Here is a 20,400-nt window from a genome sequence, read left to right as displayed (position 1 = left end):
AATTTATTTATTTATAAACATGAAATATTTTAATCATGAATATTATTAAATATAAGAGAAATTTCAAATTTTAAATAAAAAATATTGAAATATGATATAATTTTTATTTTAAATATAAAAATAATATATTTCACATTTTATTTTAATTTTATAAATTAAATATAAACATAATATATTCAAATAAATATTTTATCTTAAAATATCATATTCATAATATATATATATATATATATATATATATATATCTTATAATATACACGTGTATTACCAATAGGCTAAAAGTATCATATTATTTCTTCCTTGAAAAGGACGAGAACTACCCATTCCTCCTGAGTTCTGTCAGGCCTTCAATTTTCCCAAATCATTATAGGCCCTGTTACCTTATCCACCACAGTTTGCAAAATAATCGGCCATTACGTATACAAGGAATACAATAATAGTGCCAAAATCAAGGGCACCAACAACCCAAAATAGTCCGGTTAAAGATAACAAGAAATAAATCTAAGACTGCCCTTATTACAAAAGCTGCTCTGCAAAATTTTGTCTTGAATGTGGCATTTGTGATTTTGTAAAAATCCAAGGCAATTTCGACAGGCCATCTCATTTCTCTTCCAATAAAAGTGTTGTGCAAGACAGAAGTGATGCTAACTCCTCTTCTGCTGCCAACCCAAAACCTTGCCATCTTATTCTACCAAACTTGTCAACCAGGAACATATACCTGTAGAGTATTAATGTCAAATGAGTAACAACTTTATCAGGCTATCCACGATTGAAATGAGGAAATAAAACCAGGTTTCTGTACCCAGTTAGAAGGTTCAATATTTTAAGCTCTTTTCTGAAGTAGTAATGGTCTCCAAATGAATAAACAATCTGCCTTTGGAGCACACTCTTTCCATCAGGCTTAGATTTCTTCATTATCCGGAGAAGTAGCCGCTTAATTGGATTCAATGATAGGAACCACGAATCCACAAATGAAACCTGAAAATACAATAAGGTGTTCTTAATTCGCATTCAGTGATTTAAAAGAATACTATCAAATGATAAAGAAATAGCAGTTTAATTAGATCCATGCTAAGAACCATGAATCCACAAATAGGAATAGGAAATTCAGTAAGTTGTTTGTAATCTGCATTTAACAACAACAACAACAACAAAGTTAATAAATTATTAGAAGTGCCTGAAAAGTAGGTACTTAGACTAATGCTCCTTGGTACCATGCTGAAGTTCTAACATTGTTAAACGGCCTCAAATATAAATATTTTTAATTCAACACAACTTTCTTGTGTATATAATCAGCTTAACACAATATTACTATTAAATATATATATATATATATATATTGCAATCCTCGTCAACACATATTTTTTTTCATTTGAGATGACCTATTATGGTCATAATACACACGGAATGTGATGCCTTGCTCTTCAGTTCTTTCCCAATTTTTTCTATCATAGTAATGCAATTCTTGGATCTATATATAGGGCTAGCTACACAGGTGATATGATCATGAAAAGCTTAATTCACGAGGAGAGCAACTTAATTGGAAGAGAGGAAGCTAAATATACATCCATTATCTCACTAGAATGAACCTACCTCTATATTCACCGATGATTATGATGATTAATCTGGCACAACACAAAATGGAAATGAATTGATCAAAGGTGCCAAAAGTTATTCCACTAGCCTTTTCGGATCTAGAACTCAACAAGGGAATAAAACACTCCAACATGTATCTAATAATGATCCAAAACCATGAGTGAGAAGCTGTACAATCTTTCAAGTAAAGAGAAATTAAAGTACCTCATACAGCTGAACATTTTTTGAGTCACTGAAGGCATCAAAAAAGGGTTTGCTCCAAGAATCAATCATAGCCTGTAGAAGAAAAGAATATTATACGGTAACAGTAACTACAAGCCAAAACCTCTAACCACAAGCTCAAGTCCCTAAGACATGCAATCCAGAAATTTTTTGATTTAAGACAAACACAGGTCCCAGGCGATTAACACGTGCAAAGATTTGTGAGTTTCATGTTTGCTTCATGTTCTATTATATTTTGAACAAAAAAAACCTGAACAGAGATTAACAGTCGCTAAGTCAATCCATGGGAATATTTAAATTATTTCCTTAATTGAATTGTGGAACATAATTGCATCCTACATAAGATATTAAATAATTTTGCAGAAAATATGCAAACCTGAAGATTAAACAAAATCGTATTTCATAGCACATCATTTGGAAGCACCCAAACAATGAAAATAACAAAACAAATACACTAAAATGACATGCTGAGTGACCAACTGGGAATTCCCCACAGGAATAGAGATGCTCAGTGAACTTAAAATTGCAACTCTACCTAATGAATTAACTATTAACACTTCAAATGGATGTAGCAAGCTATCATTATATGAAGGCATCATAGGCAGATTTTTGCAGCAGCCTAGTAGCAATAAAACGCCAATAGTAACAATTAAGATAATTATCACACAACAAATGGTTTAAGACCAATTGTAGCATATATCAGCAAACCAGGAATCATATGCAGTACTAGCAAAAAGTGGAGCAGCCATCAGCATGTTACCCATGGCTTGCAATTTACAAACTAATAGTAAATCTTTTTGACCCAATCCAACTTTGTTTAAATTTTCAAATCTACAACCAACTTTAGATGCCAAGTTTTACAATACCTTTAATTATTTGGCCCTGCTTCACAAAATTTCAACCAAATCTCTCAGCTACTTGTCTAATGTTTTGGCTAATCATTTTCCACCTGAAACTCACCCCAATTTCTCCTGATCTTAGGTAAATGTGCCGGACTAATAACCGAATTCTAAAAGCATCCTCCAACAAAATACAGCTTTGGACACGGATGATGAAAATGCATTCTTGTTACAGAAAAGTTAAACACTACCACTCAGGAAGTGGTTATTAGAGGTTTTTCTTCTAAATTCTAGAGTTGATAAACATAGACTAAGATGGAAAGTATTTTAAGTAGTATCCTAAACATAAACCAACCAAACAAGGCCAAAATTTCAAACCTGAGAACTAGCTCGAAATGAAAGACACAATAAAGAGGCCTTAGGAATGTCCAATTTGCTGGTGCCAGCCTCATTTCCATGGGAACTAATGGGCAGCTTAAGACTTCTACCATCCGAGTAGTTCACTTCTAATGCAGGAAACTTCATAGCTGCCATAGCTGGAATTATAATTTTATTTGCCATGGCAATCTGCACAAATAGCACTAACAAATTCAAAATATAAACAAAAAAGGGGCTTCAAAGTGGAGAAGTACATGCCCATAAATATCCAATAAAGACGTGATATTTCAAAATCAAGTAAAACCCATCATAGAGTCCCCATTCCCCAGTTTAAGCTGTAGCTAAAATTAGTTCAATTTGATTATTGCAATTTGCAGAGTTTGGTTTTAATCAAATTATGTCAAACCTAAAAACACTTTTCAAGATGGTGTGTTTTTTTATTTTTTTATTTTTTATTTTAGGCAAAAACACCTAAAGGAGGTGCACCAAGGAAACAACTTTTCAAGATGTTATGACAAAATAATTCCTCAATGGATGGTTTAAACTCATTGAATCCATGTAAATTTCAGCATGCTTGATATAATCTGCAGAACCAACATAGGTACCAATCTTTTACTTCACACCATAGTGTGAGAATCTAACCAATTGAACAGTTCAAACTGAATGGAAGCCATGCCCTTAAGAAGAACCTCACAAATTGAACTTTGAAAACAGAATTCAGATCCAACAAAGTAATGGATTTGAAATTTGAAGACTATAACATTACCTTACCACCATGTTGCTTGAATTCAGACATGTCAGCGAAGTAACCCCTATTCATCTCATCTGCACTGCCCTAAATCGCATCAAAACAGTATTGATTGAAATTCAATTCATTTTAACTCATAGTCAGCTAGGGCTTCTACAAATATATCGAAACTTACAGCCGAGCCCGCTCCTTCTCAAACGCTTCCTTATTCCCCAACTGCGATCACAAGGTTTCAATCAGACCAAGATCACATAAAAAGAAAAAAAACGGAACTCGAATCCAGAAAGCCTCCATTTTGTAGGGTGAAAGACATAGTTTGTTAGATTTTCTGACCAACCAAACAGAATGTGAGAAGAAGGGACCTGGTAAATGTCGAGGAAGCGAGTGGAGGTTCTGTGGGCGAGATGGTGAGAAGGAAGAAGAGGGAGACTGGGTGGTTCATGGCTGCCGAGTTGACGACTCAGAAGAGTCGAGGACCGAGTCGAGGCCGAGTTCAGAATCAAGCGATTCAGCCTCAACATGTCTTGATCCAACAATGTCGCCCCTCCCTCGCCACTACCCTTATAACTTTTAGGCACCCGGGATTGGGCTTCTGGCCCTTGGAAATTTGAGTTGGGCCTGGTATAAGCTTTGGAAAAGTAGGATTGGGCTTCTTATGGGCCTATTCCAGCCCATGTTTGATTTTATGTCTACACATAAGGGGTGTAAATTTGACCAATTAGCCCGCCCGAGCCAAACCCACTGGATCCAAAAATGGTATATAACTAGGCATGTGAACCCTGGCCTTTAACTTGAGTTCAGGCTGGGCTCAGGCTAGGCTGAAAATTTGATTCCTCGCCTAAGCCCAGTCCTAGGCCTAAGCATTCAATCTATGCTTTGTAAGTCTCTTTTAAACAGTAGAATCACATACTTTCCAGAACCAAACATAACCTAAGTTTGAATCTCTCGTATGTTGAAAGTTAAAATAATTAACTTTTCATTGTGAGCTTGGGATTTTTCAATCCAAACCACAAGCCCAGGATTGTTTGAGTCTAGCTCGAACCCAGGCCCGGTCTAATCCGATCGCTTTGCATGTTCATCGAGACATGATTATTAGACTGATTGGTCAAACTGGATATATTTAGATAATTATTACTTGAGGCATAAATTCCTCAAGCACAACTTTCATCACGTCGGGTGTTAGGAACTGTTTTTTTAAAAATAAAAAACTATTTTTAGACTTAAAAACAATTTGATAATCTTTTAATAGAATACAGTTTTTTAAAAACTTAGAACATGTTTGAGAAATTTTTAAAAACAAAAAACAGTTTTAATACTTTTTGATGTTGTTTTTTATTTTCAGTTTTTAAAAACAAAATGAAATAAAGAATAACGTGTAAAGAGTAAGTAAAAATTGTTTTCATCTGTTTTTAAAAACAATAAAAAAATACACACACTTTGTTATTTATCTTCTACATAGAATCGTTATTTTTTATTTTCGTTAGATAAATTAATTTTAAATTGAAGAAAACTTGATGTATTGAATTTGTTAACAAGTCTAATAGGAGTTGTTTGACCTTTTAAAAATAGTTTTTCAAAACAAGTTTTAAAAAACATAATCAATTGTCCCTTATTCTCACGAAAGAAATATTTTAATTATTTTTCATTATTTTTACTTATTTTGTGTGAATGATTCCAAAAAAATAAACTCAGAACATTTTAAGATTTTAAACAGATGTCCATTTAAAAAACGTTAGAGAGTTGTTTTTAAGAAGTATTATCTAAACTTTTTTTAAAAAACGTTATGTTTTAATTTTTAGTATAAGTGACAATTTTAACAATTGATGGCAGGATTTAAACAAACAGGCCAGTTGGCCACATCTCTGAAGGGTTCAATGTGAAAGTGTGGAGAATAACCGGAGCCGAAACCCATCAATGTAGTGGTTTGTTGGTCCACTAGATCAATCATGCCTCCCAACCAAAAACTATGTAATAAAAATCCGGGACAATGAAAATTATGACTCAGAAGAATCAGAAAAAGCTTGCAGAAGTTGCAAATATTCTAGCTAGTGGCCACGCTTTACAGAACACCACTAAGTTGCTTTTTTCATCCAAAGGGACCAACAACACATAAAACTGATCATATATATGCTCTGTACATCAATATAAGTAATATCACTAGGGAAGTTATTGTAGTTGACTGAGGACTCCACCACTCAGAATATTGGGCAATGGAGGAGTGGGTCTTAATGGGGGGTGACATGCCCTCCAACATGTCCTGGTAACTTTGGCAACCCATCTTCTCCTGTGCCCCAAAAGCCCTTATTATTCTAAGTTTTTGTGGCCTCAATAGGAAAAAGGTAAAACCCTTTCCTCCTTTTTGCCCCCACAAACGCTAGCAGTGTAAAGGTTTTTTGGCATTTCATTTCCCCACTGGTGCCTTCCACACAAGGAGTTTCGTAAATGGTTTTGCGGAGAAACGTGCAGTATCCTCACAATGATTCCAAATGGAACATTACCACACATATATATATGCATATATAATTGTGGTTTTGATCTCCACTATGATCACTACTAGTACATATTAATATTGATTTTGGAGTGGGTTTTGTAATTGGACACTGTTCTATCGTCTGTTGGCAAGATCAGTGTAGTACTTATCCATCCACCCTTTGATGATCTCCACCTCCATCTTTCTCTGCATGACCAACCACTGTGGATCGCTCTTCTGTGACGGAAGTATATCCAAGCAATGAGATCCTGCAAACCACAGTTTTTAACTCTTTTGAGAACTTGTCTTTAGATTTCTCAAACACTTGGTAAATTGAGTAGATATCATCTTCTGGCCTTACCATGCCTTGTGTAGACAGCGACAAGAGTGTCTGAAATGTTCTCCAACACCCTATTTATATGAACAAACACCAAAACCATGCAGTTAAACTACGAAGTTCATGTAATTTTAGCATGCATATTCCTATCCAGAAAAGAATTTTGGTTAGTTCTTTTGTTACCCGCCGCTGCTGTAAGGGTCTCTCAGCCCATTTGAGAAGATGATATTGCTAGCAAACCTGTGGAGAATCAACTTGATATCCTGCTATTTGGCATTTAAAATGTTCAATTAAATCTTGGGAAATTTTCGATAAAAAGAGGTAAGAAATTAATTAACATATACGTACTCGTCCTCCATAGTAAGTAGTAACCCAATGAGGCCGAGGCGAGACACTGTACAAGCTGTTGCACTCCTTGATGAATCTATTTAGATTGAAAGGTTCTGGTTGGAACATGGTATCATTGGTAGCATGGCCTATGGGCAACACCATCTCACTACATTTCTATACGCACAACCATAAATTAAACTTAGCAGACAATTCTTAATTAATTAGCACTCACATACATGAATATATATATATATATATATATATATATATATATATATATATATATATATATCTAAAGAAATGGGAACATTGAGATGAGAGTTACCTGCCACCTCCAGCCCAAATATGTCTCAGTGGGATAATTGAATTCTTTTGTGTCATAGCATGATCTTTTTCCTGCTATGGCGACAAGGCCGTGAAAAATCCGGCCAAGTGTATCAGTTCTTTTAGATGCCCCATTGATGCCTTTGCAGACCACAGTAACAGGATAAGTTGGTGGTTCATTATATTGAGCTGCCTCAGCGTATATGGAGTCTAAGTAGTCCTTCAGTTCAAAAGAGCTTTCTAAGTGACTGCAAAAGAACAAAGGGAATATGAAAGCCACAAATTAACACTAAGACTTTTAGAATCCGTGAGAATTAACTTCAATAAGGGCAGACAGAGGCTGATATATACGCGCAAGTTTTGAATCTCTTGCTAAGGATTGAGAGACCATTGGGCTTGGAAGCGATTCTGTCGATTTCAGACCAGGATCTTCTTATGGTTCTGTAGCAACTCTCACTAGCTTCCTGCAAATAGTACCCCCACATAAACTTTTTAAATCAAGGTCTAAAGTTCATAGTTGAAAAAATTAAGGTGAAGATATGTTCAATTATTACTCTAAAATCCTTGGTGACAATAGAATAGTATCCAATTTCTGGTGCAATCTCATCAAAGTAAAGGATGGGAGCTGATGAAGCTAGAGCACCAAGGGCGATGTGGGGATATTTTAGCCGGAACCATGAAGCCAGCACTGGAAAAAAAAAAAGAAAAAAAAAGAAATGGAAGATCTGTAGAAGTAGTAGCTGGAAATATTGAAGCGATTACTTTATTTATTCTTGAAGAGGAGGCTAGCTATTTAGTAACATACTTCCTCCATAAGATCCTCCAATGACGATGACCGGGGAATTCTGTGCATGTAACCTTTTCTTTACATGCATGAGCACAGCTGCATAATCTGCTATAGCTTGGGCGGAGTTGAAGTAACCAAGAGTGCTAGCATTTTTCAGGGCTACTTTGGTTGATCCAAATGGTATCGACTTCCCATAGTATCGATGCTAAGAAGAATAAAACATTTTATAAAAGCAAAGATTGTAAATTAGCCATTGAAATCAAGTAAGAACCCTTGAAATCTGCAGCAAAATGAGAGGCACTTCCACACTAATTTATGAAAAAAAAAAAAAACCATTGAAATCAATATTCTCACCTCTATGTAAATGAGGAGAGCATTAAACCGGGCAGCGTTATCATTGACAAACCCTATATTAACTAGATCACCATCCAAGGGAGCTTCTGCACCCAAATAAGCAAAGATTGGAGCACCAGCTTTGGCACCACCCCAGTGCTTAAAATTCATCACATATCTTTGCCGAAAAGTTTTGTAACTTTCAGGCCTGTAGTTGAAGTGATCAAGAGTTTGGGCGTAGAAAAATGTCTTGAGATCCTTATAAAAAGATTCAGACACAGCTGCAGGTTCAGGGTTTCGGAGGATTCCTCTACTGAGTGGCCCTAGTCTGGGCACGTTAAACTGAGCAGCAGAGACACAGCATGAGAGGATTAAAGTTGGAATCAGAAATGGAAGCCATTGAAGTGAGTAACTAAGAGAGTAGTACGTCATGGCCATGTATTGAGAGGAATATTATCTGGATCAGCTCAAGCTGTATATGAAGATTGGACTGATTTCATAGCTATATATATAGTATATAATCCTAGCTAGTTTGTTTTATTATATGATGAGATTCTGCTGACTTAGAAGAAATTGAAACGATAATATCAGTTTATGCTGGTGCTATGCTGCCACTTTACCATGCCACCAACCTTCATCCGAATCACAATTAACACAAGAATATTTTGGAATGATTATTGTAAAAGGACTTTTAGCCTCTTGTATTTTGGTGAGTATACAGTCTTCTCAGAAACATTGTAATCGAGAATGAGTTGAAGTTTGAATATTTAAAAAAAGTGTTTTAAAAATATCTTTTTACAATATGATACCTTAGAAAAAAAAAAGATTTTTGCTTGAAATATTGAATAAAAATGGGTTGGAAATATTAATTCAGCTGTAAATTCCACTATTCATAAGCTTAGATGCAAATTAAGGGAATTAATACCCCAGTTAATAGCTGAAAATTAATAATATGCATCAAAATTCTTATATAGAAAAAATGAAAAAAAAAAAAAAGACAAAAGAAACAACCTGATTTGACCTTCAAATGGCACATGTGAGCTAATTATTAGCACAATATTAATAGACTATGCTTTTTGTCACAAGCATGAAATTAATCCTAAAATTTTCATACTGTGGCATTTAGAAGCCCCTTAAATCAACCTTTTTTTTAACCTCCATGAGATGCACAAGTGATAACGGCACAATTACAAATAAAAATCTTAAACTTGTATTAACTTTCAAGTAATTATAAGAGAATGGTCAAAACTTTCTCTAAATGAGTCATAAAAAGAAGACCTGATAGGCTATACTTTTTATATAAGCACTAACGTCTCTATCCACGTTTTAGGAATTAACCCCCCTATTGTAGGAGCTCATCTTGATTCCTTGACCATATGTATAATGGAAAACAAGCTTTCCATTGGGCTAGACACCACATTGCATTTCTAACTCCGCCATTAGCTCATACCGCACTTATAGATCTTATTACACCATTAATTGCCTGTCACCTATCCTATAATTGCTAAGATTTAGTTTACTCGTGATACATGTCTAACAAGCTTCTTAGCCCACCATATATCTCATATGTAAGATACCTAGCAATATTCCATATCAAGTATCATCTCCTTGATATACCAACATCCTCTTACTTTCCTTGATGTACCAAAAGCCCTTTGCTTGGGCTTCTCCCAATGTCAAAGTGTTACATCCTTAACTAGGCTTCTAGGTGTCATGTTGTTAGAGTGCAATGACCCTTACTTGGTTTTTCACAAATGTCTAACTATTGTACCATGTTAAGCTCCCACTTAACTCACTAATATATGTATAGACAATTTATGTGTGCCAAGCCCTTTCTTGGCCCACATCTTTGCTGCAAAGTTCTTTATGTGTGCTAAGTCTTTTTCTCAACTCATAGCCTACATTTGTTGCATTATCTATTCATACATGTTAACCTTATCGATTCCTTTCATCCCAAGCATGCATCATGTCATGTGCCATAATTGCATCCTATTATGTTACATTCATGGGTTGTATCACACTCGTAGCAATACACTGAGGCATGAATGCTAGTAAGACTCATCATTAAACCTTACTCATGTTTGAAGCTCCATGTCTCACTTTTGGAACGGTATAATTATTGTCCTCATATTCTATCACCACCCTTAGAAAGAGAGAGCCACCTTCTCTCCACTTCAAAAGTATTTTTTTTGAGACTTTTACCAATCTAATGGGAAGAAACATCATAGGTACTTTGACAAACATAATGTATTTTCTTTGATATAAAAATGTCTAGAAAAATATTTTCATCACTCAAACCTCCTTCACAAGTAATGCCCTTAGTAGAAAAAATTAATCCCAACCTAGTGAAATCTTACACTTAAATTTTTACTAAGTCAAGTCACTCATGTGATGCCTTTGCATATGCATGCCCACATTTTGCCACTATATGTTGCCACCCTCAAGTAAGCACTAAGGCTATGTTTGATTCCAGGAAAATTTGAGGGAAAATATAAGGACTGGGAAAGAAAGTATAAAAGAAAAGTAGGATGAAAAAAATGTGAAATAAAATAAAAAATAAATTAGAAGTAAATAAATTATTTTTATTTATTACTTCAAACTCATTTTACTTATTACTTCAAACTCATTTTACTTATTTTAACTTATTAATATAAAAATTAAATAATTTAAAAATATATAAATTTCTAACTAGTTTTAATTATATTTAATTTTTTTATAGAATAACCAAATATGAGAAAATAATTTTCTTTTATTTTTATTTTCTTTCCTTAATATTTTTCGAGAATCAAACATAACCTAACCTTTTGACTAACACCCATCCCCTTGCACTAACATACCACACAACCTTACAACCATCCCCATTTGTCACCTTGTCATCAATACAGCATGTTATCTTTAGAGTTTGACAGGTGCTCATGGGTGTAAAATACCACCACATAAAGTTGTAAAAATATATAGCAACTATAATTGCTAGTTTGAGAAGTAAGATGAGGCCGACTACTAGACAAATACCGTAAAAGTGCAGTTTATTAACTCATAAATAACAAGAATTCTTTAACCAAAGGCATAAAATGGAGCACCATCCATCTAAAATTGCTTTTTCTTCTTGCTTGTGGTTGGTGAAAATGTATCCTTATTGGCCAGCACAACCCAATTAATGGGTGTCTATTTTCCTTCTTATAATCATGTTAAATTTTGGTCTACCATATTGGATCTTTTTTATATTAATATCCTAGATAAGGTGGCTGCTCACTTCGATAAGGAAAATATTTTTATGTCTCTTTTCACCCGTCTCCACGTATGAAAATGTGTCCAAGTTCTTGCTCCATTTTCACTTTTAGTGGACTTCTAAGATGACATAATCCTGTGATATTATCCAAATGACGTATGATTTTTGTCATTAATTTGTTTGACCCATGTTGGGTGGACGATGAGTAATGATTATGAAAACCATTTGTTCTTAGTTGGTGCTTCCTGCAAAATAAACACATTTTGGTAACATCAATTTTGTCCTCTTCAATCAATTTTTATAATCTTTTCTCATCTATAAAAATTAATTTTTCCAAAGGTTCGCCTGTTATAAAGAAAGAAATGATTTGAATCGCATGGAATAGGAGTTCAAGAGGGAGTTAAGTTGCTCTTGTGTAGTCTCCGATCGTTTGCAGTTCATTGGGCCAATGGGCTTCTCGCTGGCCATTTTTGGAGCATGAAATTTGGAAAATTATAGGCTGAACATGCTCATTAGCCCAAGTAAACCTACTATTTCACCAGACCACCCGGACATGAAAATCTGGCTTTGCAAAAATCATTTTTTTCATCACACGAGCCAATTCTTTTTCATCATTCAAGGTTGAGATTGACTTCCCCTCTTTGCCATTCAGGGGCACAAAGCCCCGTGGGAGCAGTTGGAGGAGTCTGTGTCCAGAAGCATGTGAAACCCGTGGATCCAAAAAGTCAGAAAAGCACGGAGAAGGTTCTGAAAAATCAAAAGAATGGCCACACTTCGGAAGACACCACTAGATTGCATTTTTGCTTTGTAGTCCAAACCAACAACAATGAACACACTGGCACTTTCAACCTCCCCCATTACCCACTTGTAATGGAAGATGATCATCCCTGATCTCAACCTTTCCTTCCAAAAACTCCTTTCCCATATCTACTTTCAAGTTTTTGAGATGGGTGTGAGGAAATATGGCATGATCACTACTAGGAATCACTCTTACTTGACTGGGAAATGTCCCCTTTTGTGGGTTGCCCATTGCCCTCCAACATAATGTTGGGTTCTCTTCAACTTTAGAGCCTTCATGAGAATAGAGACAAACAATCCCCCACAAGAACAGTTCTAACAATGTGAGCAAGACAAGTAAATTAGACGTTCAATTCCAATGGCATCAAAATATAACCTATACATTTAAACCATTAAAATTTATTTATTTATTTTTTTAAATTCAGACATAAGAAACATAATACAATCATTTCCTCTAGTTAATATTCGAACAGGGTCCTTTTCCTTGTGGCATCTAGATCAGCATGGTATTGAGCAATCCAACTTTCAATGATCTCAACCTCGGTCTTTCTTTGCATAATCAGCCACTCCGGATCAGTAGACTTTGCAGGAAGTATATCTAAGCAATGAGACCCTGCAAGATAAGGATCTTATCAAAGACAAATTCCACCAATATTCTCTGGACAAAAGTTAGAATATGCACATGATGGCGAAACAATTCACTTAATTTGTTCTTTTCTTTTGAAATTTTCCCATATGCTTAGTTTACTTTTCAATTATAGCGTATTGGATGCCATTCCAATCGATGTCTACTGTGTGATTTTTTTGTTTTTTTGTTTTGCCATGATAGAGCCATTCTAACTAATATATATTTGCGTTTTTGTTTTGGTGGATTGTAGTAGAGTTGAGCAGATACCATTGACAGTATGAATGGCCAGAACAGTATGGGATATGTTCTTCAATACCCTGTAATTAGAGACCAAAAGAAGAGGAAAAACAATAACTTAAAACTGGGTCAATTAGATTGAGGACATACACACCCCACCAAACCTAAAAAACAGAAAGAAATTCAAGAAGAAATGTGCTTTTATTTATTTATTTATTTTTTATTACCCGGCGCTGCTATAAGGATCTCTTAGGCCATTGGAGAAGATGATGTTGCTAGCAAATCTATGGAGGATCAGTTTTATATCCTGCAATTGACATAAAAACAATGTAGATCATTTTGTAATTAATGGTGATAAATACAATGAAAAAAAATAAAATTACAACAAACATACATGGCCTCCATAGTAAGTTGTGATCCAATGAGGCCGAGGGGGGACGTCGTATAAGCTTGTACAGGCCTGGATGAAGGTGGTTAGATTGAAAGGCGAGGGTGGGAACATGGTGTCATTGTCGCCACGGCCTATTGGCATTACCATCTCACTGCATGTCTGCGCATAGAGGGCAGGAAGAGGGTGTGCTTAACACAATTGAACATCATATATTTTGCCAAATTTCTAACTCTGTTGCCTCCAAGTCCAAAAAACAGAGGCTCTGTTTGATAATGAGGACCATGTGAAATACTCATAAAGTACTTCAAAACCAGCAATGTAATGTAAATGTTACTGATAACCATATGGTTATACTTAGTATTGTTATCATATAAGTATGTGGTTACCTGCCATCTCCATCCCTCACTTGTTTCAGTTGGATTAACACTTGTGTTGTAACAAGAACTATTTCCTCTATAGGCAACCACACCTGCAAATATCCGACTAAGAATATCACTTCCTTCTGGTGCTCCATCAATCCCTCCACACACCACAGTAACAGGGTACCTCGGTGGATGATTATATTGAGCTGCAACAGCATACATTGTCTCCAAGTAGTCCTTCAGCTCATTGGATTTGTTCAACTCACTGAAACAACAGAGGAAAAAAAATCAATGAGTCTCAAATCAAGTCCTAGCTTTTGAATATGATTTAGAACATGGAGATGGAGACAAGCAAGAGTTATTTACGCGCAAGTTCTGAATTTCTTGCTAAGGATTGACAGACCATTGGGCTCAGAAGCTACTCTATCAATTTCAGACCATGATTCTCGTATGGTGCTGTAGCAGCTCTCACTGGCTTCCTGCAATTTATAACAATAGCCCATTATATAAACAGTAATTTTTCTTTAGTCCAATGTGTATAGTGGAGAAAGAACAGATAGAAATTTGAGTGGTCATACTCTGAAATCCTTGGTGACAATGGAATAGTATCCATTTTGGGGTGTAATGTCATCAAAGTAAAGTATGGGAGCAGAGGAGGCCAGAGCTCCCAGGGCAACATGGGGATATTTCAGCCGGAACCATGAAGCAAGCACTGAATTATGAAAAAAGAGATAGCAACAAAGCTCTTCAAGGACATGTTATGAAAAAGCATTGAGATTAAGCACTTGAATTGGTAACTTACTGCCCCCATATGAACCTCCTATGACGATGACCGGGGAATTCTCAGCAAGCAATTTCTTCTTTATATATTCAAGTACCTCTGCGTAATCTGCTATAGCTTGGGCCGAGTTGAAATACCCTCGAGTGCTTGCATTTTTGAGGGCCTCTTCTCGTGATCCAAATGGAATTGATTGCCCATAATACCTATGCTGACAAACAAGCAAACAACTCACACCCTCAGAAATTATTTTCAGCCATTACACATCCATACAATTATCGTTCAATGTTAGTTCATATAAAGCACTCCCCTACACTTAAAATGGTGTTGGGGTCCCAGCATTAAGTTCCATATATATATATATATATATATATGTATATATAAATATGCTCACCTCAATATAAACCAGGAGAGCCTTAAACTGAAGGGCGTTGTCTACAGGAAATCCTACACCAGTTAAGTCAAAATCCAGAGCTGCTTCTGCACCAAGATAAGCAAATATGGGAGCGCTAGCATTTGCACCACCCCAGTACTTAAAATTCATCACATATCTCTGCTGAAATGTGTAGTAGCTTTCAGGCCTGTAGTTGAAGTGATCTAGCGTCTGGTTGTAGAAAAATGTTTGGAAGTCATCGGAAATCAACTCGGAAAATATTTCCGACTCCCGCAGAATTGTGCTCAGCCTAGGCAGTTTAGAGGGAGTTGCAGTGGCACAAGTGGGGAAGATGATAAGAAACATTAAAGAAAGGAGCCATTGCAATGAAATCATAAGAGAGGAAGAGTTCATGGCAGTTGACTTTTGGGGCTTCATAGTTGTTTGTAAACGTGAAATGATGTACACCAACCGTATATTTATTTATCATAAAGCTAAATTGAATTGAGTAGGAAAGAGGTCATCTATGAATTGAAGGGGTTAATTGATGAGTGTGGTTGGCAGAGTTGGATTATTATCATCATTGCATATACTTAAACGGCTGGCGGGGTTAATTGAACAGGAATTTTTTTGGCTTGGCAAAGGGAACAGCCGACGACAAATTTGGATTTAGGGGAGGTGACAATAGGCGATTCAGCCAAAGAACCTGGAGGAGCCAAAAGAAATCAAAGTTTGATTATGGGTTTGATGACATCTCACCTAATTTTTTGAAGAGGAAACATGATGAGCGGGAAGTTTAAGTATATTTTAGCAATCATATTTCCGAGGACTTTTTGCAATTTTTTATTTCTTGGTCAAAGTTTCTAGATTTAGCTTGGTTTCATGCTACGATGAATAGTAAATTCTTATAAAGGAAAATGATTGTAAATTATAATAATATAAAAAAGGGAAATTAAAATTAAATAAAATTTTCATTTTTATTATCTGAATTTTAAAAGATTAGGCGGATCCAAAGGAATTCTCATAGTTTTAAAACACAGGATTACGAGGACTTTCCCTCTTATTCGATGTGAAATGTCACAACTTTTTAAAGAAAAAATAAGTGAAATCAAGATAATTAATTTATATTTAAATAAAAATCAACTTAGATCAAACCAAGTCTATTTAAGATTGATTTGATTTGATTTAGATGATAAGTTTCAAAATTAAAAATATAATTAAAATTTTAAAATCAAATTATAATAAATATACATCATAATCTAACAACAATGAATTACTTTGTAGTGTATAAGTGTGACTCCAAGAAATCCTCAAAAAATTATCAATTTGTTTTTAAAAATAATTAAAATTAACTTTAATTTGAAAATAAAAATATGGTTAAAATTTTAAAGTCAAATTATAATAAGTATATTTAAAAATTAATTTCGTCATAATCTAACAACAACGAATTACTTTGTTCAATGAACACTTTTTGAAGCTTTACCATTTAGCAATAAACAGGTTCACATCAGTTGCTTCTTCATGGAAAGAATCAATTACTGTTTATTTCTTGATTCTCATTCATTTTCTAGTCCTCCAAACACTTCTCCATTGGGAGAATGTGACAGGCAAATGTAATTTTCATTTTTCAAACTCTAGAAGAATGAATGGAAGGCATGGCATGGCTATGGGCCATGTGGCTTGTCTCTATTTCAAGTCGCTGTACTACTCAATTGTATGGATTGGGTATTATTTTTCTGGTAATACTTTCTTTTTTTCTCTTGCTTTCATGAGTGATAATCGCTTTCTTCCACAAGTGGTGAACGCCCACCTACTGCATGCGTGCCTTCCTTGCTTTCTCTCTCTCTACAATTTTTTCACGTCACACCTGTCCAGAGTGGCAAACGTGAAAATGGTAATAATATCTGCCCCTATGATATATAGTGTGAAAAAATATTTTTATTTTAGAATTTTTATTTTTAAAAAGGGATGTTCCAAAATCAATTATTTTAGGAAATATTATATAATTATTTGAAAATTTTAACTCAAATTAAAAATAGAATGTCCACTATTTTTAATTTTTCAAAATTATCCAATATTTTCAAAATCAGACATGTCATTAAATTAGAAAAATTATCAATTTACGTTCAATGGTTGAACCGTTTGTTGAATCATGGTCGAATTAGTGATATTATAAATATAATTTATATATTATATATATCTAAATATATATAATTAAATTTTTTAATAATATTTTATTTTTTTATATTTGATATATCAAATTATATTATAGAGATAAATATAAATGTATTAAATTTTATTAGATAAAACATATGTAATACTAAATCTTAAATATATATTTAAGATGAAGATAAAATTATAATATTTAATTTAATTTATATGTTTATATATTTTATTATTTAAATTTTTTAAAATTTATTATATTAATTAATTTATATTATTTTCATATTTATACTTCAAAAGTGATACATGACCAGTGGTTAGGCTTTTGATTTTCCTCTTGGATCGCGAGGGTTCAAATTCAACTCAAACAAAACAATTGGGCCTTAGTAGAGCCCAGATGTCTTTTCTAAGAACTGGATCAGACCCGAACCAAATCGGAATGGGTCGACCGCTTGGACAAGTTGGCACGATGTCATTGATGAGGACCACCTGCCAAATCAAATAATTGTTGAAGCTTAGAGGTTTTGCATGTTATGAGGTCTTAGCGTGGAATGTAGAGTTTGATGAATTTTCAATTATCTGGATGCTGACAACATCCCTATCAGTCTTGTTAACAATATTAAATACCCTACTAATATTTTATTAATTTAAATTTTTAGTACATGTTTGGTGGGACTATGTGGATGGAAAGCCATTTATTGATTGCAACTTTTTATTAAATATCCATAAAGGAAATTAATTAATTAATTAATTAATTAGGTAAAGTGTCAAGCCATGAGACAAGGCCATAGAACTAACTAGACAGATGCATCTTCAAGTCATCTTAGTGTTAAAACCACAACCGACGCTATTTACATACGAGGGAATGAACCATTTTGAACTTTGAGTAAGTTTATCTATGCAGATCAAAAGTAGAGAAATAGCAAGGATATTATGAACATATCTCTTTGTAGAAAGAAATAAGATCGTAGTTTTAGGTTTCTTAAGAGGTTGTAGTTTTATAAATGTAAGTGTTATAATAGCGAAGGACTCATTTCTATTAACTTAACTCTCCCTCGGCACAAGATGATATACCCCAACTTATTAGATTATTTAAACTTTGTTTGATTTATGAAAAATAGCATAAAAAAGAGAAAAAAATATTTAGAAAAAACTTATTTTCTTGTATTTAGTTTTACTATGAAAAAAACTAATATAATTATAATTAATTAAAAATTTATATAAATTAATTAAAAATTTATATTTTCTTATATTTTATTATTTAAGTTTATTTTTTTATGCAATAGCTTTGATATTTTATTTTATTTCTTGTAGATAACAATAGGGTGGGTTGAAAACATAGTTAGGAAACATACCATTGACACCGAGAATGACAAGAACAGAATGAGATATGTTCTTCAACACCCTATAATCAAAGATAAAAAAAAAAAAATCAAATTGAGGGATATGTGTATATGCCACATGGACATACAAAAAAAAAAAAAAAAAAAAAACAAAACCCCAAAGACAAAAACAGAAACAAAAACTGCCACTGCTCTAAGGATCTCTTTGCCAGGTAGAGAAGATGATGTTGCTAGCAAACCTATGGAGAATCAATTCTATATCTTGCAATTAGGATAAAAAAATAAAGATTAGTAATTATTGCTGTGATATCCAAAAGATTTAAAGAGAATGAAAATTTAGGGTTTCTTATTATGAATGTCCTTGAAAAAAAGATAAAACACACCATTAGGATTTAAATAGACTTAATAAAAAGAAATAAAGACTAACTTACCCTTACTCTTGAAAAAGGAAAGAAAATAGTTCTAATATAGTAACTAAATAAAACTACTAAATAAATAACTCTAACATCCATTCACAAACTCATGGTGTAATTGTAAGAAGTGTTGAGAGTTTGCTAACCAACAATTGAGAACGAGGAAAGAGGTGTGACTTGGTAAACAAATCTGCAATCTGTAAGGAAGGAGGAACAAAAGATAAAGTAAGAGTGTTATGTTGAAGGTGATGATGAGTGAGGTGACAATCAATCTCAATATGCTTGGTCTTTTAATAAAAAGACCGAGTTGTGAGCAATCTAAATAGTACTCTTGTTGTCACAATACATTAGAGTGGGACAAGAAAGAGAAACACCCATATCAGCAAGTAACCAACGTAACTAAAAAACTATCTCATTGGTGGTAGACGTCATAACACAATACTCAACTTTTGTGGAAGATTGAGAAACAATAGTATGTTTCTTGTTTTTCCAAGAAATAAGAGAATTTCCCAAAAATATACAAAATCCAGGGGTAGACTTACATTCTTTAGGATCATTGGCCTAGTGAACATCAAAATAAGCATGCAACTCTAAAAAGGAAGTGGATGGAAATAAAAGACTCTGAAATATAGTGTCCTAAAGATATCATAGAATATGAAGAATAACAGCCTAATGAATTGTTATAGGAGAAGTAACAAATTGACTAACAATGTGGATAACATAAGCAATGTTCAAACATATAATGGTGAAATAGACCAAGGTACCAACAATAATACAATATAAAGTAGAGTCTGACAAGGGGGGTTACCATCATAAGAAGAGTATCGAACATTAACCACAAGAGGAGTATCAATAGTCTTAGTATTAGTAAGGTGAGTTCAATCGAGAATATTGATTGTGTACTTAGATTGTGAGAGAAGATAACATTTCAGAGAAGAGGCTACCTCAATACCTAAAAAGTATCATAGAACACCTAAATTCTTCATTTCAAAATGGGAAGCCACATCAAATTTCAACACTACAATCCCATCAACATCATCACTTGTAATAATCATATCATTAACATATAAAGAAAGAAGAATATATACGACCAACAGAGGTGCTTTTTAGAAAAAGTACAGAATTGTGAAAGTAGATAAGTTGTCCACAGTTGATTCATGGATTTGGGCAATCCAGTAGAGATTGTAGTGCACCACCTTTTAATTAGAGAGAGTACTTGTCTTGACCATCGGGATGAGTTTTCCATGGTGAGTGCACTAGTGTATGTGATGCACACTAGATAGGACCTACGGTGAATCATGACTTAAGACTATCAATTGTA

General features: G+C 34.1%; 3 protein-coding genes across 5 annotated transcripts; all 3 read right to left on the bottom strand.

Moving 5' to 3' along the window:
- Positions 1-264: 264 nt before the first annotated feature.
- LOC100249926 (uncharacterized) lies at positions 265-4,331 on the bottom strand. 2 transcript variants are annotated; one of them, XM_002272394.5, is made up of 7 exons: positions 4,146-4,331; positions 3,959-3,999; positions 3,802-3,865; positions 3,036-3,224; positions 1,801-1,872; positions 803-978; positions 265-718 (listed from the first exon to the last, which is right to left on the bottom strand). In XM_002272394.5, the coding sequence occupies exons 1-7, from the start codon at positions 4,302-4,304 to the stop codon at positions 601-603; spliced, it is 819 nt and encodes a 272-aa protein (XP_002272430.2). In that variant the 5' UTR covers positions 4,305-4,331; the 3' UTR covers positions 265-600. The 2 variants fall into 2 exon arrangements, with proteins under 2 accessions (XP_002272430.2, XP_010651744.1); XM_010653442.2 differs by having other exon boundaries at positions 3,802-3,860; positions 4,146-4,330.
- Positions 4,332-5,752: 1,421 nt separating this feature from the next.
- Positions 5,753-8,969, bottom strand: LOC100253310 (uncharacterized). 2 transcript variants are annotated; one of them, XM_019220386.2, is made up of 9 exons: positions 8,386-8,969; positions 8,050-8,236; positions 7,799-7,932; positions 7,596-7,708; positions 7,246-7,492; positions 6,939-7,094; positions 6,774-6,856; positions 6,615-6,664; positions 5,753-6,522 (listed from the first exon to the last, which is right to left on the bottom strand). In XM_019220386.2, the coding sequence occupies exons 1-9, from the start codon at positions 8,800-8,802 to the stop codon at positions 6,389-6,391; spliced, it is 1,521 nt and encodes a 506-aa protein (XP_019075931.1). In that variant the 5' UTR covers positions 8,803-8,969; the 3' UTR covers positions 5,753-6,388. The 2 variants fall into 2 exon arrangements, with proteins under 2 accessions (XP_019075931.1, XP_002271733.2); XM_002271697.4 differs by having other exon boundaries at positions 6,774-6,853.
- Positions 8,970-12,774: 3,805 nt separating this feature from the next.
- On the bottom strand, positions 12,775-15,848 carry LOC100243061 (uncharacterized). Its single transcript, XM_002271761.4, has 9 exons — positions 15,182-15,848; positions 14,812-14,998; positions 14,588-14,721; positions 14,376-14,488; positions 14,034-14,274; positions 13,651-13,806; positions 13,484-13,563; positions 13,287-13,336; positions 12,775-13,004 (listed from the first exon to the last, which is right to left on the bottom strand). Exons 1-9 carry the CDS (start codon positions 15,596-15,598, stop codon positions 12,850-12,852), a joined length of 1,533 nt encoding a protein of 510 aa, XP_002271797.1. The 5' UTR covers positions 15,599-15,848; the 3' UTR covers positions 12,775-12,849.
- Positions 15,849-20,400: the final 4,552 nt, after the last annotated feature.

Source organism: Vitis vinifera, chromosome 6 (genome assembly GCF_030704535.1).
Source record: "Vitis vinifera cultivar Pinot Noir 40024 chromosome 6, ASM3070453v1".
NCBI classification, from domain to species: domain Eukaryota; kingdom Viridiplantae; phylum Streptophyta; class Magnoliopsida; order Vitales; family Vitaceae; genus Vitis; species Vitis vinifera.
Note: the sequence above shows the minus strand (reverse complement) of the source record. Positions and strands in the feature narration are given on the sequence as shown.